We start from the raw sequence: 22,317 nt of genomic DNA on the forward strand, positions 1-22,317 counted from the left end.
TTTTTAAAGCTATACCTTCAGTAGAATAGTAAAGGATGCAAACATACAATTTGTTAATAAAAATGAAGATTTTTGTTTTTCGAAAAATAATGTTAAACTTTGACGAACAGCTTTTCCTAGGAGTTTTTGGAAAAACTATTTAGCTCTTCAACCAAAAGCATTTTCTAAGTTCTTATATTTTCATAGCATTGTAGAATAATAGTTGAACGATGCACAGTAAACCGATTACGATTTTATCAAAAAATAAAAAAGATATAGCATAAAGAAAGTGTCCACTTTATAAAATGAACAGTCCTTTGGCGTTTTCTGTAATATTCTTGAAATATAATAGTTTATTATTTCCATACATCTTGGGCCCAGATAGCCGTAGCGGTAAATGCGCAGCTATTCAGCATGACCAAGCTGAGGGTCGTGGGTTCGAATCCCACCGGTCGAGGATCTTTTCGGATTGGAAATTTTCTCGACTTCCCAGGGCATAGAGTATCTTCGTACTTGCCACACGATATACACATGCAAAAATGGTCATTGGCATAGTAAGCTCTCAGTTAATAACTGTGGAATTGCTCATATGAACACTAAGCTGAGAAGCAGGCTCTGTCCCAATGGGGACGTAACGCCAGAAAGAAGAACATCTTGGGTTTTAAAGAAATTAACAAGCATATTTGAATTCAGGGAGCCCAAATTAGTTATGTAGAGTTGTTTTTACAACTAACAACAATCGTTTTGACAAGTGATCAATTTTATCCCGAAATGGGACCCCTTTTATTTGTTATTTAGAGGCGATTTTTAGCACTAAAGACACATGTGTTTGAAAATTTCGGTACATGTGCCAATGAGGCTCACCATCGTACTTGTTTTCCAGCGTTCAGTTGTTAAGCATTGGCCACGTTTTAGAAAGCAGCCATGAAAAACTGTAAAAAAATGACCAATCTCACCCGAAATTACGGTACCGAAATTTCACACACAGTATTGCTGACAGCTTTAAACATTGTGAATATTTATATGCAAATAGCTCAAAATCATCTTTCTACATCAGGCCTGCCCAACCTTTTAAAACCACGGGCCAAATCGCAGAAATTATTTTGTGTCGCGGGCCACATTTTTAAACGCAAAAATATTCCCAAGAATTCTGACAATGCAATGGTCAGTAAATGATGTTCATAAAACCTGACAAAAATCAGTGAATGAAGAAAATTTCATTTGAAGAAATCTAAAAAAGAGATAATTCCTTCAAGCATTCTGCTGGACGTTGTGAGAGTTCCTTCCAAAATAATATCATAATCTACTCCAGAATATTTTGAAGAATCTACCCCAGCAATTATAGATTCTGTGAGAATAATACCCAGGTTTTTTTTTAAATTGTACTCCGAATTTTGTCAGAATCCGACCTAATATTATTAACATGAACCGGGATGTGGTAAAATCCTGATCAAGCTTTTACGAAAATCTTGGTCAGAATGTCCAAGATTTTACAAGAATCGTGCCTAGGATTCCTTCAGAATCTCACTCAATAATCATTTTAAAATGCCACTTAGAAATCTTTTAAAATGCTAAAACGTATTTCAAAAGAAACCTGCTCCTAATTTTATTATGAATTCGTTTAGTGTTCTGGCAAAATGTTACAAAGCGTTTTGATGTAATCTTGCCCAGGATTCTGGAAAATTATGAATTGAATTCGTTAAAAATCCTGGCTATGGAGTTCTGGTAAAAAGTCTGTGAGAATCTTGCGAATGTTAAGGTTGATTTGCTGCTAACAAGAAAAGTAATCGCCAATCAAGATACGTAGCAAATTACTTGCATCAAATGGTCAATAAAATCACATTTCTTTGATCGCCGTACGCATCCTAACGCAGTTGAGAAGAAATATCATTTCAAATTGGGCTCTGCCCCATTTAAGGAATTTCGTGTCCAGAATTCTGTCCTGAAAGTCGTGTCCAGAATTCTTTAAAAATCTTGTTCAAGATTTTGTAAAAAGCCTGCACGGAAAAAAATCCATTGTCGGATTCATGAACAAAAAGTCATGATTTCATAAAATTTCATGTTTCATGATATCATGACTGAAAGTCATGCAATCGTGACTATTATGCAAGAATTCGTATGATCAGGGCGTTACACAAATCTAACTGTCACTTTCTTCACCTTAGTCAATGTGCCTCATGGCGATCGGTGATCTTTTCTAGTGAAATTATAAAAAAATGTTTTTGAATAAGTTTAAATTTTTCGGAACCTTGTCATCATATCGATGACATTCTTGGTGAAATTCTCGTGAGTTCCCACATTGTTTCACGACACAATCAATGTACTTACTTAATCCTGACTTTGCAGAACTTTGAGCGAAGATTTTGCTTGACAAGCTCGCCGGCGATTTTAACTGTTCGGAAGTGATGCATTCCCCACGTCCTATAACAGAGCAGTTTCCACTTTCCGCATCCGCAGAGTTGAGGAGGAGTGTTTCATGACTCATGCAATCCACCAGCCCAGGGACCATTTACCAATTCAATTGATGCTCGAAACAACATTTTGCGTACGAACCTAACCACCGAATGTTCGCGTTCCTGCTAAATATGTCACACTCGTTAGGTTGACATTTGTGAAATGTTTTCACGGTTTATTACGAAACTATCGGCACAAAATCTTAATTGACGTATAATGTTTCGTTTTCATGAACTGAGTTCATGATTCAGGGATCCTGCTTCATGATTTCATGACTCAACTTGCCACTTTTCAGCATCAAAATTGGAATCATAAATGACAGGCATCTGAATACATGAAAAGTGCTTATGTTCCTGTGTTCATGATATCAGATCCTGCTTCATGATTTCATGACCGAAATTGCCACTTTTCGTATCAAAAATAGGAATCATAAATGACAGATGACCAAATCCATGAATTTTATTCATGGTTCCAGCATGCTTCATGATTTGAGGATTTTAATTGCCATTTTTCTTCGCTTAAAATTGAAAACGTAACGTACAGCCGGCGTTACGGTAAAATGCTTCATGATTTCATGACTTTTGGTCATGGTGTATTTTCATAACATGAAAACACACTTTCCTCCCGAAATCATGACTCTTTCTTCTGTTTTAGAGTGCCGCATTTTATTATGTCTTATTATGTCAAGGATGAATGTCGAAGGAAGTCATGGTAGAAACATTGTTAAACACCTAGAATTTGAGATTGGGAATTTGAATTATTCATAAAATAAAATATCTAAGAAGGTTAAAAAACAATTTAAAGATTTACTAAGCTAGAATATAAGGTTGAAATTAAATAGAAAATTAATTAGGCTTAGTATGTTCTATCTTCGTATGTTCTAACTTCTAACGGACAAAATATGAAAAGAATCTTCGAACCCTCCGCGGGCCGCATGAAATGAAATCGCAGGCCGGATGCGGCCCGAGGGCCGTACGTTGGGCAGCCCTGTTCTACATCTATAGAGTAGAAAACATGGAATGTCTGTGATGCTATCGAAACATTAAGCATCCTTGGAAGGAAATGCTATTTAATACCTGTTCCTGCTTTTTGCATCGCAGTAACCTACTATGTTGATTGTAGCAACCATCTATCCTAGTAGTCCAGAACCAACGGAACTAGCTTTCAAGTTTGCTATAAATACTGCTCTAATTTGTACTAAAGTTAATACAAACTCAAAAATTGTTAACACAAACTCAAAACGTTTTATTCACTTCATCTCCGCTATCGAGTTATAACTATAGTGTGCTATATGTGTTTTTTTAAACTTTGACATTTTCAATATTTTTCAATGTTTTCACACCGAGATATATCTATATATCTATCTATCTACCTATATCTATATAAATAAAAATGGAGTGGTGTTTGTATGTCCCGAAATGGCTTGAGAACGGATTAACGGATTGAAGTAAGAATTCCACAGTTCCACTCATCAAGGGATGCGACGTGATGGAGCGGAAAAAGTTTGGGAAAGTCACTGGAATAAGCGGGGAAACGGGAGTAGACTAATGTATTATTTTGTATGGTGAATGGTTTGACGTTCTGCAACAGTCTACTTAATGGCAAGACGAAGTTTGCCGGGACCACTAGTTTGATATAAAACTTCTTGAACACACAGAATGATTGAAAATTTATAAATAATAAAATTATCACGTATGGCGAAATAGGGAACCATTATGTCCATAACTAGTACACATACCCTACCCACCTGATCAAAATAATCCTAATGATCAATTTGTCCCCGGATTACGGTACTTCAAATTTACGATATATTCTAAATATGGAGACTTTTTTATCCATGCCATTTCTTCCAGTGACGGGAATCCGCGACATTACTCTGACCGTCGAAAAGGGCAGCCTTTGTGCCGTAGTCGGCCTAGTAGGAAGTGGCAAATCAACCCTGCTCCAGGTCATCCTAGGCGAACTGGAGCTGGACGAGGGCCGACTGGAGATCAGCGGTGACATCAGCTACGCCCCCCAAGAGCCATGGCTCTTCGAGGGTTCGGTCAAGAACAACATCGTGTTCATCGAAGACTACAGCGAAAAGCGCTACCGAGAGGTGGTCAAGGTTTGCGCCCTGGAACGGGACTTCCAACTGCTTCCGCTGGGTGACGAAACGATTGTTGGCGAACGGGGCATCAGCCTGAGCGGAGGGCAACGAGCCCGGATCAGCTTGGCCCGGGCAATCTACCGGAAGGCGGAAATCTACCTGTTGGATGATCCGCTTTCCGCCGTCGACACCCACGTGGGAAAGCACATCTTCGAGCAGTGCATAAAGGAGTACTTGAAAGTGAGTACATACAAGCACCCGGGGTCTGGGAATTAATTATTGAATTTTAATAACAAGGTTCCAACCGCCGTTGTTAGCAGAAAATTGTCTTTCCATTCAAGATTTAATTAAGTAATGTTTTATTGGCGCTATAAAAAAGCCCGGGAAGCGGCCCCTCCCGACTTTTTATTCAATTAAAACTTGCCGCACCGTCGTGTGTACAGCACTATAATATAGCGCGCTAGGGTGTCCCAAAAATCAATCTTCGAAAAGTCATAGTGTTCAACCCTGGAATGAATGTGAAGAAAAGCTTTCCAGCTTCTGAAAAGAAGCCTTCCCGCAAATTACGACAATTTTTATCAAAAATGGTTATTTTTTATAAATCGATCTGGCGTAGCCTCAAAACGAATTCTTAGTTGATTTGTTCTACAAAAATGCTATAAATACGCACATCTTTCATTTTAGCGTTGAGAACCATGACTTATCGAACATTTATTTTCTTTGGGACACCCTAAGTTACGCGTTCGTTGCTTCATTCATTTACCAGAGTGTATTCTTTTTTTGTTGCTTCTGCTCCCTCGGTACAGGACAAAGTTTGCGTGTTGGTAACGCACCAGCTCCAGTATCTGAAGGACGTCGAGCACATTGTCCTGATGGAGGGGGGCGTGGCGCTGGCCCAGGGTGCCTATCGCACCCTGGAGGAAGCCAACACGTATCCCATGCTGGCCGCGCTGGTTCACGAGCAGGAGGTCCAAGAGCAGCAGGAGAAGGACCAGTTGCCGCCGGTGGAAGACATTCTGGACAATGACGGTCTGGATGGAGTAGGGCCTTTGTCGACTGGCACCGGGACGGGATCGGCGACGACTCCGGGCAGTGATGGCGAGGTAAGTGGCAGGGGGTGGTGGGGTGGTGTGGAAACAATGGGTCGAGGGATTAGTTTTTATTACAGGTTTGTCCGGGCAGTTATGGCCTGGTAAAACATGGGAAAGATATCTTGTTCGAATGTCTGTCAGCTGGGTGCTCTAATCTGGGTGGAATGGGATTTGGTTTTGGGGACGACGGATCGGGGATTTGCATGTTCTGAGCTCGGAGTGATTATATGTATCGCTTTTATCAATAGAGGGGATTTAATTCTTAAATTTAAATTTCAATGCTGTCATTTAATTTGAATATTTTGATAACAACTTTCCCAACTTCTGAAAGAAGTTTTTTAATGCCATGATTTGTTTTTCCAGCCTCTGAATACGAGCTTTTATAATTTCTGTATCAGGTTTTACCAGATTCTGCTGGAAGCATTTTTAGCTGCCAAAGCAAACTTTGCTAGCTTATTATAAGAATCTTGTCAAAAAAAAGCTTTACAAGTTCCTGAGGGGAAGCTTTTCAAGCTTCAGAAGAGAAGCTTCTCAAGCTTCTGACGAGAAGCTTTTCAAGCTTCTGACGAGCAGCTCTTCCAGCTTCTAACGAGGAGAATTTCAAGTTCCTGACGAGAAGATTTTCAAACTTTTGACATGACGCTTTTAAAGTTTCTTACAGGAAGCTTCTGAAGAGAAGCTTCTCAAGCTTCTGAACAGAAGCTTTTCAAGCTCCTGAACAGAAGCTTTTCAAGCTACTGATGAGAAGCTTTTCAAGCTCCTAAAGAGAAGCTTCTCAAGCTCCTGAAGAAAAGCTTCTCAAGCTTCTGAAGAGCAGCTATTCAAGCTTCTGATGAGAAGCTTTTCAAGCTTCCGAAGAGAAGCTTTTCAAGCTTCAGTAGAGAAGCTTTTCAAGCTTCTGAAGAGAAGTTTCTCAAGCTCCTGAAGAGAAGCTTCTCAAGCTTCTGAAGAGAAGCTTTTCAAGCTTCAGTAGAGAAGCTTTTCAAGCTTCTGAAGAGAAGTTTGTCAAGCTCCTGAAGAGAAGCTTTTCAAGCTTCTGAAGAGCAGCTATTCAAGCTTCTGATGAGAAGCTTTTCAAGCTTCCGAAGAGAAGCTTTTCAAGCTTCAGTAGAGAAGCTTTTCAAGCTTCTGAAGAGAAGTTTCTCAAGCTCCTGAAGAGAAGCTTCTCAAGCTTCTGAAGAGAAGCTTTTCAAGCTTCTGAAGAGAAGTTTTTCAAGCTTCTGAAAAGAAGCTTGAAAAAGCTTCAGTAGAGAAGCTTTTCAAGCTTCTGAAGAGAAGTTTGTCAAGCTCCTGAAGAGAAGCTTTTCAAGCTTCTGAAGAGAAGCTTTTCAAGCTTCTGAAGAGAAGCTCTTCAAGCTTCTGAAGAGAAGCTTTTTCAAGCTTCTGAAGAGAAGCATTTCAAGCTTCTGAAGAGAAGCATTTCAAGCTTCTGAAGAGAAGCTTTTCAAGCTTCTGAAGAGAAGCTTTTCAAGCTTCTGAAGAGAAGCTTTCCAGCTTCTGGAGAGAAGTTTTCCTGCTTCTGGAGAGAAGCTTTCCAGCTTCTGGGAGAAAGTTTTCCAGTTTCTCGGAGAAGCTTTCCAGCTTCTGGGAGAAAGTTTTCCAGTTTCTCGGAGAAGCTCTTCCAGCATCTGGAAGAAGCTCTTCTAGCTTCTGGAAGAAGCTTTTCCAGCTCCTGCAAGAAGCTTTTCCAGCTTTTAAAAGAAGCTCTTTAAGCTTCTGGAAGAAGTTCTTCCAGCTTCTGGAGTGAAGCTCTTCCAGTTTCTGGGCGATGCTTTTCCAGCTTCTGGGAGCAGCTTTTCCAGTTTCTGGGAAAAGCTTTTCCAAGCTTCTGGGAAAAGCTTTTCCAAACTTCTGGGAGAAGCCTTTCCAAGCTTCTGTGAGTAGCTTTACCAAGCTTCTGGGAGAAGCGATTCCAAGCTTTTGGGAGAAGCTTTTTCAAACTTCTGGAGAGAAACTTTCCAGCTTCTGGAGAGAAACTTTCCAGCTTCTGGAGAGAAGCTTTCCAGCTTCTGGAGAGGAGCTCTCCAGCTTCTAGAGAGAAGCTTTGCAGCTTCTGGAGAGAAGCTTTCCAGCTTCTGGAGAGAAGCTTTCCAGCTTCTGGAGAGAAGCTTTCCAGCTTCTGGAGAGAAGCTTTCCAGCTTCTGGAGAGAAGCTTTCCAGCTTCTGGAGAGAAGCTTTCCAGCTTCTGGAGAGAAGCTTTCCAGCTTCTGGAGAGAAGCTTTCCAGCTTCTGGAGAGAAGCTTTCCAGCTTCTGGAGAGAAGCTTTCCAGCTTCTGGAGAGAAGCTTTCCAGCTTCTGGAGAGAAGCTTTCCAGCTTCTGGAGAGAAGCTTTCCAGCTTCTGGAGAGAAGCTTTCCAGCTTCTGGAGAGAAGCTTTCCAGCTTCTGGAGAGAAGCTTTCCAGCTTCTGGAGAGAAGCTTTCCAGCTTCTGGAGAGAAGCTTTCCAGCTTCTGGAGAGAAGCTTTCCAGCTTCTGGAGAGAAGCTTTCCAGCTTCTGGAGAGAAGCTTTCCAGCTTCTGGAGAGAAGCTTTCCAGCTTCTGGAGAGAAGCTTTCCAGCTTCTGGAGAGAAGCTTTCCAGCTCCGAGAAGAAGCTTGTTTCTTTTTGTTTCCGTTGAAGCTTTTGTAGCTTTTGCAAGAGTATTTTCCGATGAAAAACAATGTGTAATCCAACTAGCTCAGAGTTTGCAAAAGAGGTTCCAAATTGATTCAATACTGGAATAAAATGTTGCCCCAGGCCCTGTAATCTCCTAGCAGAATGTGGTCGCCCGCCTATCACGCGTGCAGACAATTTGTGGTTAAATGACACGTCTTTCTAGTAAAGCCCGACACGAATTGATACTATTTGGCTGTTGCGTGACCGCATTGCAGTTTTCCCCGACGTTTATCAACTACATATGTACGGTCTGGTTGCAGCACCTTTCCACGATATGTGACGAAGCGGGTGGGGCCAGACCATGGTAACACAAAATTAATTATATCCTGCGAATGCATATAAGTGAATATGCAAATGATACACGCCGCTTACTTACAATTACGATACTGGTGGGGATTTTGCGGGAGACTTACCTGTGAAGAGAAAAAAAAAACAGAAAAATTCAATTAGTTTTTACATAGTAGAAATGTCGTCATTCATAGAATTTGATGGTGGTGGATTCGAATTGTCTTCAATCAAGCACCACGTTCGAAAAGTCGAGTAATTGAGCATAGACCACTTCCATGGAAAATAATCAATTTCATTTGGTAAGAGAAACCTCACAGCGCGGTATCTTATTGCCGCATAAATTAACATACCTTACCGAGAGAAAATTTCACCCTCTTCCGCAAAAACCGCAAAACATTTTCAAATGAATCTGGTTCTCTGGTTCGTTCAGCGTAAACTTGAATCATTCCACTCGCAGTACTTTGTTCCCATTCTGAGTGGGTACAATAGCATGGATCGATTTTTTGTCACGAACAAATTATAGAACGTGCGGAATTGGATTAATAGTTGTCCCATAAGGGCGGATCATTTTTAAAAAAGTTTTAAAATTCCATCCTTCATATCTTTTTTGAAAATCCTTATGATATAAATAGAGATCTGTCAAACTTTCAGTTTTTTCAGTGAAGATTCAAACGTAGGCCAATGCCATTGAAGCTTCATTAGAATGTTTGAAATTATTTGAGTCGCCCTTTTGCCTCATTCCCTACTACTGCAACGGACATTGATATGCAGATAAGAGCACCATTATTGTACAAGGGAAAAAAGTGCGACAGCGAACATCGATTGACCGGATATCGCATGTAGAACGTTTTAATTCCTCAAATGGAAAGCGACACTTGCTTCGTGTTCCGGACGGTAGGAACAATTGGCACGTTAGTTGTGTTCTATCAGAACAGGACAGGAACAAGTTGTTCGTTTGTTGCGCTGTGATTTTGCACCGGCACCGGGATAGAAAGATGAATCTGAGCGATAAAAACTATATGGACATGATGCTTTTTATGCTTGGAAAAAGAGGGGAATGTATTAGTTCTCACCGTTTAAGCTTTTTACCAATTGTACAGTTTCAAATCACAATTGAAAATAACAGCTTGCGTTGCAAATTGATTAAGAAACTTTGATCATTTATTTGTTTCTATAAATCATAGAAATTGGTAGAGGTCTTCTACGTTTTTGCAGATCACGTTCAGAACGTATCGCTTTGCTTTCAAAACCTATGTGTAGAACAACAATGAGCAACCATGCGTCTCCATGCGTTGCTGAGCTAATATATAGGCGAGAGGTCTGTAGGTTGATCATAGTTTTGAGTAAGTATTGGTTATAAAAACTGAATAGACATTGGTAGGGCATTGGCGTAGGAACAGGGGGGGGGGCAGGGGGGCCTGGCCCCCTCCAGAATTATCCAGGCCCCCCCAGAATTTTTGATGATAATAAAAAAACACAACAAATTAACAGGTAGCAGAATCTTCTGAATCAATGTAACTACTGAAAAGATTTTTGTCAATAACAAGAGTCACACACTCAATCTGTTCGGTAATAATAACTGGGTTTTGGAACTACCGAAAAAAGTCAGTAAACTAAAAAAAAAATGTCAGAAATCGAAAAATAGAGATTTTTCACTGAAATTTTGCAGAGAGCTTTCTTTTTGATATATTGATATATTTTTTTTGATATATTTTCTATATTGATAAAAAATAAAACATGGTGAAATTTGCTTTTCAATTACGCGTGGTGACAGTTTTCATTTTACTGACTTTTTTGGTAGTTCCAAAACCCAGTAAAATTTTACCGACCCCAGTAATTTAATCTAAGTGTGCATGGTTATTGACAAAAATCTCTTCAGTAGTTACGTTTTCTTATGTTGAACAACTGAAGTGAGGAAACTTAGCTTGTCTCACATAGCAGCAGCGTGGTGGTTCTGACTTCGGTGAATCGCGTAACAACCGATAGCTTAACCGTTGCTGTCGATCGAATGGTTACTGTTAGAAATAACTTTTTGTTGTATGCGATAAGCCCAATTTCTCGACAATAAAAGCGTCAATATTCTGGAAATTCGATTCCCAAAATTCGTTCCAAATCCAATTAATACTGTTTCAGCATATTCCCTGCATTCTGATTTATTATGTTTTTGGAGGATACCCTGCTCGAGATGTCCGGTAATGAGAATTCACTAAAGAAATCCATACATTAACTCCAACTCGTATAGTGTCCGAAAAAAATAAATGAAAAATATAGACAGAATTTCAAAAGGAATTTCTAAGACAATAAATAGCGAAAATTCTTGTTGAAAATTAAGACATAACTTTCATGGAATTTTGGTGTATCCAAGTTTTCTTTAGATGATGTGATAAGATGTAACACAATTGTCGCTTAAACTATGTTTTTCCAAGAAAACTTATTACTTCATAAATTTTAATTCGATTAATTTCCAACAGATTTGTAGTATTTTTTAAACAACTTCGATATTCTTTACAGAATTTTAGTTTAATCAAATCCCTCAAGGAATATTGAAGGGTGGCTTCAGAACTTTTGAAAATATCTTGTAAATAAGTCAAATAATATTGTGGGACTTATTCATATTTTCATAGTGCATTCCTCCTTGTTGACATTCATTCCTTACCTAGCAGAAGAAAATAACTACTGAATACCAAATTGAGGTATTCCATACAAGATAATTTCCAATACTTAAAACCTTAATGAGGTATGAATGAGCCCTGCATAACAGGTAAAATACTTCAAATAATATCTTCTGCATATTCTACAAATGCCAAGCTAATAATTAGATCAGGTATTGTAATACCTAAATAATACTTGATGGATTTTCATATAAAAGTGATTTTGTTTTTCAATAATAGTTCACCTCCAGCAGTCCTCAACACCTTTCGTATACCAAAATGAAGTATTATTAATTGCTTGAAACACTTTTTTTTAAATACCTTTATAATACCAAAACGAGGTATTGAAAACTGAACAATACCTAATTATGGTATGATACCAAAATATGGTATACATAAGTTATTGCGAGTTATTCTTTCCTCCTCGGGTTGTTTGTCTATTTTTCATTAGCAAACTGATTTCGGAATATGTTCCCGGATTTACCTAAAAAATGTTACTGAATCTTTCACAAGTTCAGTTTTTTCTCGCAATTCCTCAAAAAGTTGATTCTGTCAAATCTAATACTGAGATATTTTGCTGATTGTTCTTCTAGAAATTCTTTTGCGAATCCCTTTGAATATTTTTTCCATAAATTTTATTACAAATTCTTCCGCAAAGTTCATAAAAGTCCTTAACAAATATTTCCAAATACATAAAAAAATGCGTCAAATATTCTTCTATGTTTTCTTTTTCGAGAAATTTCTCTTCAAATCCCCGGATTATTCTAGAATTAAAAAAAAAGTTTTTAGATGTCGTTTGCCTGCGAATTCTTCAGAGGAAATTTGTTGAAAACCCCAGAAAAAGTTTTGCTTTCGAAATTGGCATAGCGGTTCAGGAATCTGTAGAGAAATATGTAGCAAAATAACTAAGAAGTAGAAGAGTAAAGAAATTTGTATTGATCTTCCTTAAAAAACTTCTTTGAAATAATGTTATCAATTATTAGCAGAATACACTAGGGCGGAATTTCTATTGGCTCGCTGAAAGAATTCTAGAAAACCGGAAGTCAAGGAAGGATACTTTTCAGAATAATTTCTAAAGAAGATTCTGATGCAACTTCTTGAGAAATTCATTTTATTTGTCAATTAATTAGAGAGGTTTTAACTATCCTGTAATTTACCTCTAGAAATAAGATAAATAATCACTTGACTTTCATTTTACCATTAACCATCAATTGCTTTACCTGCTTTTGTTTCTCCTCCCTTCGCATGACGCTTTGAGGAACTTCGTACAAAAATCTGTCCGTACTCCAAAAAAAAGCAATATTTTAAAGAATTTAAAAAAGGTGAATTATAGGAATTTTGAATTTTTATTCGTACGGTTATAATCTAAAAACATACTGACAATGTTTTCGCGTTAAACACTTACAGTATTACAGAATAATAGTCCCTTCAAAAAAGTTTGTTTGAAATTCTGAACGTAGGAAAAATTCTACATCAATATGTTCATCAGAGTATCATAAAACTTCGGAGTTGATACAAAATTTTATCTAAGATTTAAGTTACAAATGCTTTAAGTAAAAACACCAATAATTTTCTATTATAAGAGACGAGGAAATCCTACAAGGACCAACTTAACTTTTCTATGAGGTACATTGTCAATTCTTGAATTTTACGACAGGAATTCTGTATTCTTTTTTCCGAATAATGTTTATTCAAAAGATTACCAACAAAGTACTTTCAAACCTTTTTTGTATGTGTTTCTCTAGAAATCTGATATGGAGTGATTTGTAGGGGAATATGTAGAGCAATCCCTAAAAATATTGTGATATTCTCGGAGTAGTTTTTGAACCAAAAAATTGAGAATGGATATTTTTTTAATTTTATTCATGGAAAAATCCTGAGATAACCATTACCAAAAATTCTAGACCCTGAAAGAATATTTGATGGAATTTCTAGAGAAATTTTTAAAAAGTTCAAGAATAAATTGCAAAATATAGGTAAATCTGATGGAAAAATTCTTCAAAAATTACGAAAAGCATCGTTAGTGCGGTTTATACAAAAAAATCTCTGGAAAATATTCAGATGAATCTCTGGTGAATTTTTCGGAAGAATCTGAGGGAATCTAATAAAATATCTGTGAAAATAATGCAGATACAAATGCGGAGAATTTCTCTGAAAAATCATGAATAAAATTTTCTCAATTGTATTTTTTTTTGCTCATGAATTTTTTGAGAAATATTACGAGGAATACTTAGAGCAACACCTGAAATAATCATTTGATTGTTTTGCAGGAAGTCCGGATAATTTTTAGTGCGGTTTTTTAACAATCCTGCAGAGACATTTAGGAAGAACTTCGAAAGCAAAGTGGGAAGAACTGTTGATGAACTATCTGAAGAATTCGTGGAATGAATCCTTGCTTGTTGACCTTGAAGACGTTTTTAGTGAGAGTCATAGAATTTTTTGTACTATTTTTTGAAGAAATTACCAGTTATTCCTAAACATTCAAATCAAATTTTTAATGGACAACTGGAGGATACTTTTAACTAACAATTGGAATTTATATGTAATAAGTATGTAGAGGGCCTTCCAGGAGAATTTATTAAAAGAATTTCTAATGCATTCTCTGGAGAAATTCTTCAAGTGTTTTTTTTTATTTTTTAGCTATTTGATAGAGAAATTTTCTGGTGATCAGTCTAGGAATGATTTTTCATGAGAATCCCAGGATGAGCTCAGTGGAAACCGGTAAAGGAATTCTTGGAGAAAGCACTTAAAAGTACGAAAATAATTGAGGAAGGAATTTCTTTTCCAAGAAGGAATCTCTTCAAAGCACATGGTTGAATACCTGAATAGTTTGTGGAAGTACCACAAAGGACATTCGTTGTAAGTTTTTTTTGCTAGAATTCTTGAAGAATTTTTGATTGGATTACAAAAAGAATCCAGTAGCGATGATTGAAATTTACAAATATCGCTGATGTGCCGTGAAATGAGACAAAATAATAAACAAATAAAATCAATACAGTTCTGGTAAAACTACGAAATTTGGGAAAATCGTGATTATTGTGACCGACATTACTTCTATGAAACAAGTATTTTCTAGGCCCCCCCTAGGCCCCCTCCAGAAAAATATCCTAGCTACGCCAATGTGGTAGGGTAAACAGGTATAATACGAAAATGCATTACTTCTATAGTTTTTGCTGTCAAGGTGTTATTTATTCAGTTGGATATGCTCTGCATGCAACTTTCTCATGCCAGGTATTTTCTAAAAGGGTAAAAAACGTATTTTAACACGATCCAAATCTAACCGTTCCGAAATAAATCGGGCCATATGCCCCTCCCGTAGAAAAAAAAACTTCTACAACGCACAGTGGCGCATGATCGGACAAAACCTCAAAAATTCATGTTCTCAAAATCACTTGTTAATATTTTTCAAAGACTTCTATACCATTGAGATATGTTTTCTCAAAATTTGAGATTGATCTGTTTTGTTTTCGATTTTCGGCAGTATTAGAAGTGTGGGAAAGTCAGCAAAATTGAACTGCTTAAAATTCTTTAACTATGTTTCACCCTAAGGGTGCGGAGTCGAGCATTTAAGTCGTTCAAATTGAACACAATCTTTTTCACGAGTGCTAACCGTTGTTTGTTTGCTTATCTCGCATTCAAAGTGCACACATAAAATACTTCATACAAAGCTTCATCAGTTTAATGCAGCCAATAATAGACTTTATCAGAAAGTTTTTGACCGTATGTTAGTTAGACAATATTTTAGAACAGTTGTACAAGACGTATGCACAATTTGGACCATGCACAACTATTCTTTAAAAATTGGCGGTTTGTGTGTTACATTAATAGTATAACAATTTTATGCGTGACGAAATGAGGACCATACATTTCTAAGAATCCTCAGATCATTTTTAAGAAATTTTTAGTTTGACAGCAGTCGGCTGCTTGTTGATTTTCAATTCGCATTCCCCAGGTTTCACCTAGCAAACTTCAAACAGCTGTAACTCAACGAAATCATAAACGATTTAAGATCAATAGGCTTCATTTGAAAGCGTAGTCTTAAGTCTTCGATTTGGCAAAAAATACATAATTATTAACATATTAAGGAGTTATTTGTAGTAAAAATATATTTTTTTACAATTTTTCTCCAAAAATTTAATAAATTTTCAAAACATGTGAAGTGTTTCGAGAAAATGAGTCAATCACTACGAAGCAGCAGATGATTCAAACTTGCAGACGCGCAATAGTTCTTCTTGCCCCTCTTTGCCCCTAGAGATGAAAATTCCATTTTCATTTTTCATTGTAATTTATCTATTTCATCATTCCAATCAGTATAATGTGTCATAACTCGTTTAGAACTTACTAAAAGGAAGTTAAATGTGTATCTCTAGTTCAGGTTTATGCACAAAATTTCTGCATTACAACCAATTTTTTGTACTGATAGCCTCCTATTCGATGGGATGGAAAAACTTAATTTTGACAAATATCACAAAATCTTCAGACGAGGAATCAAGTAGGCTTGAACATTGAGCAGTTCAAAAATTTAAACACGTGCGTGATGAAAATTGAACGTGAATATGGCGGCATCCATTTATTACGTAACACTAAAATTGGAAATTTTTGACCCCCGCCCCCTCCGTAACGCTTTTTGTATGTAAATTTTCTAAATTTTGTATGGGTCGTAACGCTCGAGCCTACCCCCTCCCCCACCTCCGAGCGTTACGTAATTTGTGGATGCCGCCTATATAGTAGTTGGCAGAAATGGGGTTCTGTGAGGGTCAAAGCCGAATTTCTCTAAGCAGATCGCAAACTCCAATTGATGGGTGCGAGACAGCTAAAAGCTGAAATTTATTGTCTTTATAAATTCATTCAATAATCTTATAATTGTATCGTACTAACATAAATCGGTCTGAAGATATTTTTAGTTCCGATTCCTTTGATTAGCCGTAACAAATATCTTACGAAATCTGTGATAATAGTAATTAAGGTTAGGATTATGATCTACTAGTTGTTTAAGTAACTTACTGTGATTCTTCTGTGATCAACAGCATAATATAACTTTCACTTGATTAAGAGCATTTTAACTGTTAGCTACAAATAGAAATATAAGTATTGATCAATTATTTAAGTAATTCAACTATAAATCCACACTATTACATTGCATGACTTTTCATATCACTCTACAGGCTCCTTTTGACAGATCTCTCTCATCATCAATTCTATTGCATGACATTTTGGCTTGTTTGACATTGTCATTCTGTTGCTGTGATATAACACAGCAGTGCTGGCAGCAACAGTAGTAGTATCGGAACAAGTTGCAGAATTATGATTTTTACAGCACGAGTTGTAAACTTATCCAACGAGATTTGCCGAGTTGGATAATTGCTAAAAGTGCTGTAAAAATCGATTTCTGCAACGCGTTACGTACAACATTTTTTACAATTTGGTAGAAGACCACATGAGGATATCAGAAGCCATATTGAGATGCATTGACCATTATTTTGCAAAATCTGAAAAATTGCTTTGTAATGATTCATTACGCAACTTAAAACAGGTGCGTAATGAAAAGGCGTTTAGAAATTACCGCACAGCATAACTCAGTTTAGGAAAGTAGGCCGTTTTATGACAGATTGGCGTGATAAAAAACAACCTATTACGATGATAAATTTCAAAAACTGCTTTTACGACAGATGCACTACATATTACAATGCTTTGTGATTGTACGTTTGTGATAAATTTGAATAAACTCGTTACAATAGTATATGCGTGGTCATTAGTGTCAATAGTTTGTTTTATATGAAAAAGGTAAATTTTCAAGGTAAAAATTCAAAGTGAGACTATTATGCCTAGAAATACGAGAAATACCACTGAGAGCAGTCATCAATTATGTGCTGAGCATACTGATGTAGACAGCCGTTGTTACGTATAGATTTTACCGAATGTAGAGGAAATATATCCTCAATACTATATTGAGGCCCTTAATGAAGGCTCAAGTGACATCTATCAAACGGAGCCACATATGGGGAGTGAAGGAATACGGAAAACAAAGTTTTCTGTGTGTGAGATAATGAGAAAATTTATGAGTTAGCTTATGAAAAAATAGATGAGTTGTCGTCTTAGACTGCCGAGAATACGTAAATTCCTCTATGTGTACGACGAGCGTTTTAGTTTTTTTTTTCACTCTGGCCTATACGGGCTAATTATACAATTTAATCTTTCCAGGACACTGTCCAATATTGCCCACTATTCTTGTTCTTCCCACCCTTCAATCTGTTTCTCTAGCCGAATTGATTTTTCTAATTTGCCTCAACAAATTCCTCCATTTTCTTACGGGGATAATCGCCTGCCTCCAGTATAATCAAACATTATTAACGCTCCAGTTCACTAATCCCGCTTTTCTTTCTACCCCCCCACCCATCAGTCCCCGATCACGCCCGTCGGTTCGGTCGTCAGCGCGGCCGTCGCCATGGCAAGGTACCGCAAGAATTCGACCACCAGTCCCATCGTGATGCCGCCAGCTCATCGAATGGCCCATTCACACCAATCGCTCTATCAGCCGTCGCCCTTCTCGTCCTGCAGCATGGTTTTCGACGGGTTTGACGATGGATTCGACGACGGCACTCCAACCGGATACGGCCGGAAGAAGAGGCGTCAAACTTCACCCACGGTGTCGTCGAGTACCACGGGGACCACTGCCACTGAGGCCGCGGCCCCCAATGGCGGTGATGCCGCTGCCGGTGTCAACAGGGAAGCTCAAATTGCCGGCACGATTGGCTTTTCCGTGTACAAGAGCTACTTCAAAGCCGTGGAAAGTGCGCTGCTGCTGTTGACGGTTGCGGTTCTGTTCCTGTTGGCCCAGAGCACCATGAGCGGTATCGATTACTTCATCTCCCAGTGGTAAGTGATGGGGATCTCGGGGGGCAAATTGAGGGTGATTGGAGTAATGAATGAGATTACCTCTTTGATGGGTTTGGAGATTGATGGTCGATTGAATGAGTGTTGAATTAGCATTAACCCTCTCGAGCAAATTGATAGCCATAAGCTGAATTCGATAACACGCTTCGTGCATTGAAATGCATTACCCAATCGAAAACGTGTTGAATTCATCCCCAATAGCACAAACTCCGAACTAATCCCAAAACCAATTTTCCATTCCAGGGTCAACCAGGAGGAATTCCTGAGCCAGAACGCCACCGCAGTGATAACCAACGCCACCGAACCCGTCCGCTCCAAGCTGGAGGGAACCATCTTTGCCGAGCTCAGCCGGGAGCAGTATCTGCTAATCTACTCCGGTGCGATGGGAGTGATGCTCTGTCTGTCGCTCAACCGGTCGTTTTCGTTTTTCTACCTCTGCCTGAGGGCTTCGATCCGGCTACACGACCAACTGTTCCGCGGCATCACCCGAGCCACCATGTACTTCTTCAACACCAACCCATCCGGGCGGATTTTGAATCGCTTTTCGCGAGATATCGGCTGTATCGACATCTTCTTGCCGTCTGCCATGATGGATTGCATACTGGTAAGGCCTGGCTTGGCAGTAATTAATCAATTTGCGGCTCACATTTCCATCTGGATTACAGTTTTTCGTGGAATTCACCGCCATCATCAGTTTGGTGGCCATCGTCAACTACTGGTTGCTGCTGCCAACGGCCGTCATGGGAGTGCTGTTCTACGGCCTTCGCCATATCTACACCAACACGGCACGCAGTATCAAACGGGTGGAAGCGCTGAGTAAGTTTCGGGAAATCTGAGCCGCACGTTTGGCAATTATCTTTTATCACGCCCAGGTCGGCCCGGCAGTCCAGATAAGACACGCACCCGTCGTATCAGGTCGTGCCAATTTTCGGACGGACCGCTTATCCCCCATCACGGCACGGTTTCTGTTGACCTTTCGTCTGTTCGTATCCCCTGTCTGCATTTCAGCCCGCAGTCCAATTTTCTCGCACGCCAATGCCTCCTTCCAGGGGCTGACGACGATTCGGGCCTTCGGGGCGGAGAAAATCCTTGCCTACGAGTTCGATAAGCATCAGGATCTTAACACCTCGGCGTGGTATCTGTTTCTGGCGACGACGAGAGCCTTCGCCCTGTGGCTGGAGCTGGTTTGCGTGCTGTACATTGCCGTGGTCACTTTTAGCTTCCTGATGATGGAGAATAGTAAGTTGAAATTGATTCAGTCCCGATCGGAGAACTGATTATCAAAGATTTTGAGTAGATCAATCAATCAGTTACACCCAGGAATTTGATAAAGGATTGCAATTATCTTGTTAAGGAACAACTGTACAACGACTAGCTAACAAAAGAAGACCAGAAATTAAGACAAGACGAGGACAACATTAGATTAACGCGAGACACAAATGGAAGAAAGAAAAACGTTAAAATTTTATCATAATCTATACAACAAGGCTACGAGGAAACTGAATTGACACCTCAATATTTGAGGACTCAAAACACCTATAAGAGGACCATCGATTTATAGAAATATCGGGTTATGACACAAAAACCCTAAGGGAATCCTATGGATCTCCCAACCCCAATCTCTAATTTTCAATCTCCATTACCCAATCTTCAATCTTGAACCTCCAATCTCCATTCTCCAATCTCCAATCTCAAATCTAAAATCTCTACTCTACAATCTCTCATTCTCCAATCTCCAATTATCAATCTCAAATCTCTAAACTCCAATCTCCACTCTATAATCTTGAATCTGCAATCTCCAATGTACAGTTAACTCTCCCTTACTCGATATTCCGTATCTCGATATCGAGTTAGAGAACCATAGTAAAAGTTGGTTTCCATGGCTAACTCGATGGTCCTTTGGATCGCAGCTGCACTGGTTTTGTGTTCTGTTACTGAATACCTCCCTAACTCGATGGTCCCTTCAATATCGAGTTAGGCAGGGTTAACTGTATATCTTTAATCTCCAATCTCCAATCTCTAATCTCTAATCTCCAGTCTCCAAACTCCAACCTTTAATCTCCAATCTCCAATCTCCAATCTTCAATCTCCAATCTTCAATCTCCAATCTCGAACCTCAAATCTCCAATCTCCAAACTCCAATCTACAATATATAATCTAGAATGTCGAGTCTCCAATCTCTAATTTCTAACCTTGAATATCTAATTTCTAATCTCTGATCTCTAATCTTCCATCTTCAATCTCCGATCTCTCGTCTTCAATCTCCATTCTCCAATCTCCAATCTCCAATCTTCAATCTCAAATCTCCAATATCCAATCTCCAATCTTGAACCTCCAATCTCCAATCTGTCGTCTAGAATCTAAAAACTTAAATCTCCATTCTCCAATCTTCAATCTCTAATCTCCAATCTCCAATCTTCAATATATAATCTCCAATCTTCAATCTAAAATCTCAAATCTCCAATCTGAAATCTAAACTTTCCAATTTCCAATCTCCAATCTCCAATCTTCAATCTCCAATCTCCAATCTCCATTCTAAAATCTCAAATCTCCAATCTCCAATCTTCAATCTCTAATCTCCAATCTCTCGTCTCTAACTCAAATCTTCAATCTCTAATCTCCAATCTCTCGTCTCCAATCTCTATTCTCCAATCTCCAATCTTCTATCTTCAATCTCCAATCTTCAATCTCTAATCTCCGATCTCTCGTCTCCAATTTCCATTCTCCAATCTCCAATCTCCAATCTCCAATCTTCAATCTCCAATCTTCAATCTCCAATCTCGAACCTCAAATCTCCAATCTCCAAACTCCAATCTACAATATATAATCTTGAATGTCGAGTCTCCAATCTCTAATTTCTAACCTTGAATATCTAATTTCTAATCTCTGATCTCTAATCTTCCATCTTCAATCTCCGATCTCTCGTCTTCAATCTCCATTCTCCAATATCCAATCTCCAATCTTTAACCTCCAATCTCCAATCTGTCGTCTAGAATCTAAAAACTTAAATCTCCATTCTCCAATCTTCAATCGCTAATCTCCAATCTCCAATCTTCAATATATAATCTCCAATCTTTCGTCTCCAATCTCCATTCTCCAAACTTCAATCTTCAATCTAAAATCTCAAATCTCCAATATGAAATCTAAACTTTCCATTCTCCAATTTCCAATCTCCAATCTCCAATCTTCAATCTCCAATCTCCAATCTCCAATCTCCAATCTCCATTCTAAAATCTCAAATCTCCAATCTCCAATCTTCAATCTCTAATCTCCAATCTCTCGTCTCCAACTCAAATCTTCAATCTCTAATCTCCAATCTCTCGTCTCCAATCTCTATTCTCTAATCTCCAATCTTCTATCTTCAATCTCCAATCTTCAATCTCTAATCTCCGATCTCTCGTCTCCAATTTCCATTCTCCAATCTCCAATCTTCAATCTCCAATCTTCAATCTCCAATCTCCAATCTCCATTCTAAAATCTCAAATCTCCAATCTCCAATCTTCAATCTCTAATCTCCAATCTCTCGTCTCTAACTCAAATCTTCAATCTCTAATCTCCAATCTCTCGTCTCCAATCTCTATTCTCTAATCTCCAATCTTCTATCTTCAATCTCCAATCTTCAATCTCTAATCTCCGATCTCAATCTTCAATCTCCAATCTAAAAACTCAAATCTCCAATCTCCAATCTCCAATCATGAAAATTGAAAATTGAAAATTGAAAATTGAAAATTGAAAATTGAAAATTGAAAATTGAAAATTGAAAATTGAAATTGAAAATTGAAAATTGAAAATTGAAAATTGAAAATTGAAAATTGAAAATTGAAAATTGAAAAATTGAAAATTGAAAATTGAAAATAGAAAATAGAAAATTGAAAATTGAAAATTGAAATTGAAAATTGAAAATTGAAAATTGAAAATTGAAAATTGAAAAATTGAAAATTGAAATTGAAAATTGAAAATTGAAAATTGAAAATTGAAAATTGAAAATTGAAAATTGAAAATTGAAAATTGAAAAAATTGAAAATTGAAAATTGAAAATTGAAAATTGAAAATTGAAAATTGAAAATTGAAAATTGAAAATTGAAAATTGAAAATTGAAAATTGAAAATTGAAAATTGAAAATTGAAAATTGAAAATTGAAAATTGAAAATTGAAAATTGAAAATTGAAAATTGAAAATTGAAAATTGAAATTGAAAATTGAAAATTGAAAATTGAAA

At 37.8% G+C, this 22,317-nt stretch overlaps 2 protein-coding genes across 4 annotated transcripts in view; one reads left to right on the forward strand and one right to left on the reverse strand.

Moving 5' to 3' along the window:
* The window catches only part of LOC5575947, a 547,305-nt gene that overhangs the window by 157,032 nt on the left and 367,956 nt on the right, over nucleotides 1-22,317 (reverse strand). The window lies entirely within an intron of this gene.
* Nucleotides 1-22,317, forward strand: part of LOC5578720 (probable multidrug resistance-associated protein lethal(2)03659) — a 125,925-nt gene that overhangs the window by 84,704 nt on the left and 18,904 nt on the right. The window contains exons 6-11 of the mRNA XM_021838028.1: nucleotides 4,287-4,762; nucleotides 5,329-5,625; nucleotides 17,606-18,081; nucleotides 18,343-18,703; nucleotides 18,765-18,915; nucleotides 19,108-19,338. Coding sequence (XP_021693720.1) covers nucleotides 4,287-4,762; nucleotides 5,329-5,625; nucleotides 17,606-18,081; nucleotides 18,343-18,703; nucleotides 18,765-18,915; nucleotides 19,108-19,338 — 1,992 coding nt within the window. The remainder of the gene's footprint in view (nucleotides 1-4,286; nucleotides 4,763-5,328; nucleotides 5,626-17,605; nucleotides 18,082-18,342; nucleotides 18,704-18,764; nucleotides 18,916-19,107; nucleotides 19,339-22,317) is intronic.

The sequence above is a fragment of the Aedes aegypti genome, chromosome 1, assembly GCF_002204515.2.
Source record: "Aedes aegypti strain LVP_AGWG chromosome 1, AaegL5.0 Primary Assembly, whole genome shotgun sequence".
Taxonomy (NCBI): domain Eukaryota; kingdom Metazoa; phylum Arthropoda; class Insecta; order Diptera; family Culicidae; genus Aedes; species Aedes aegypti.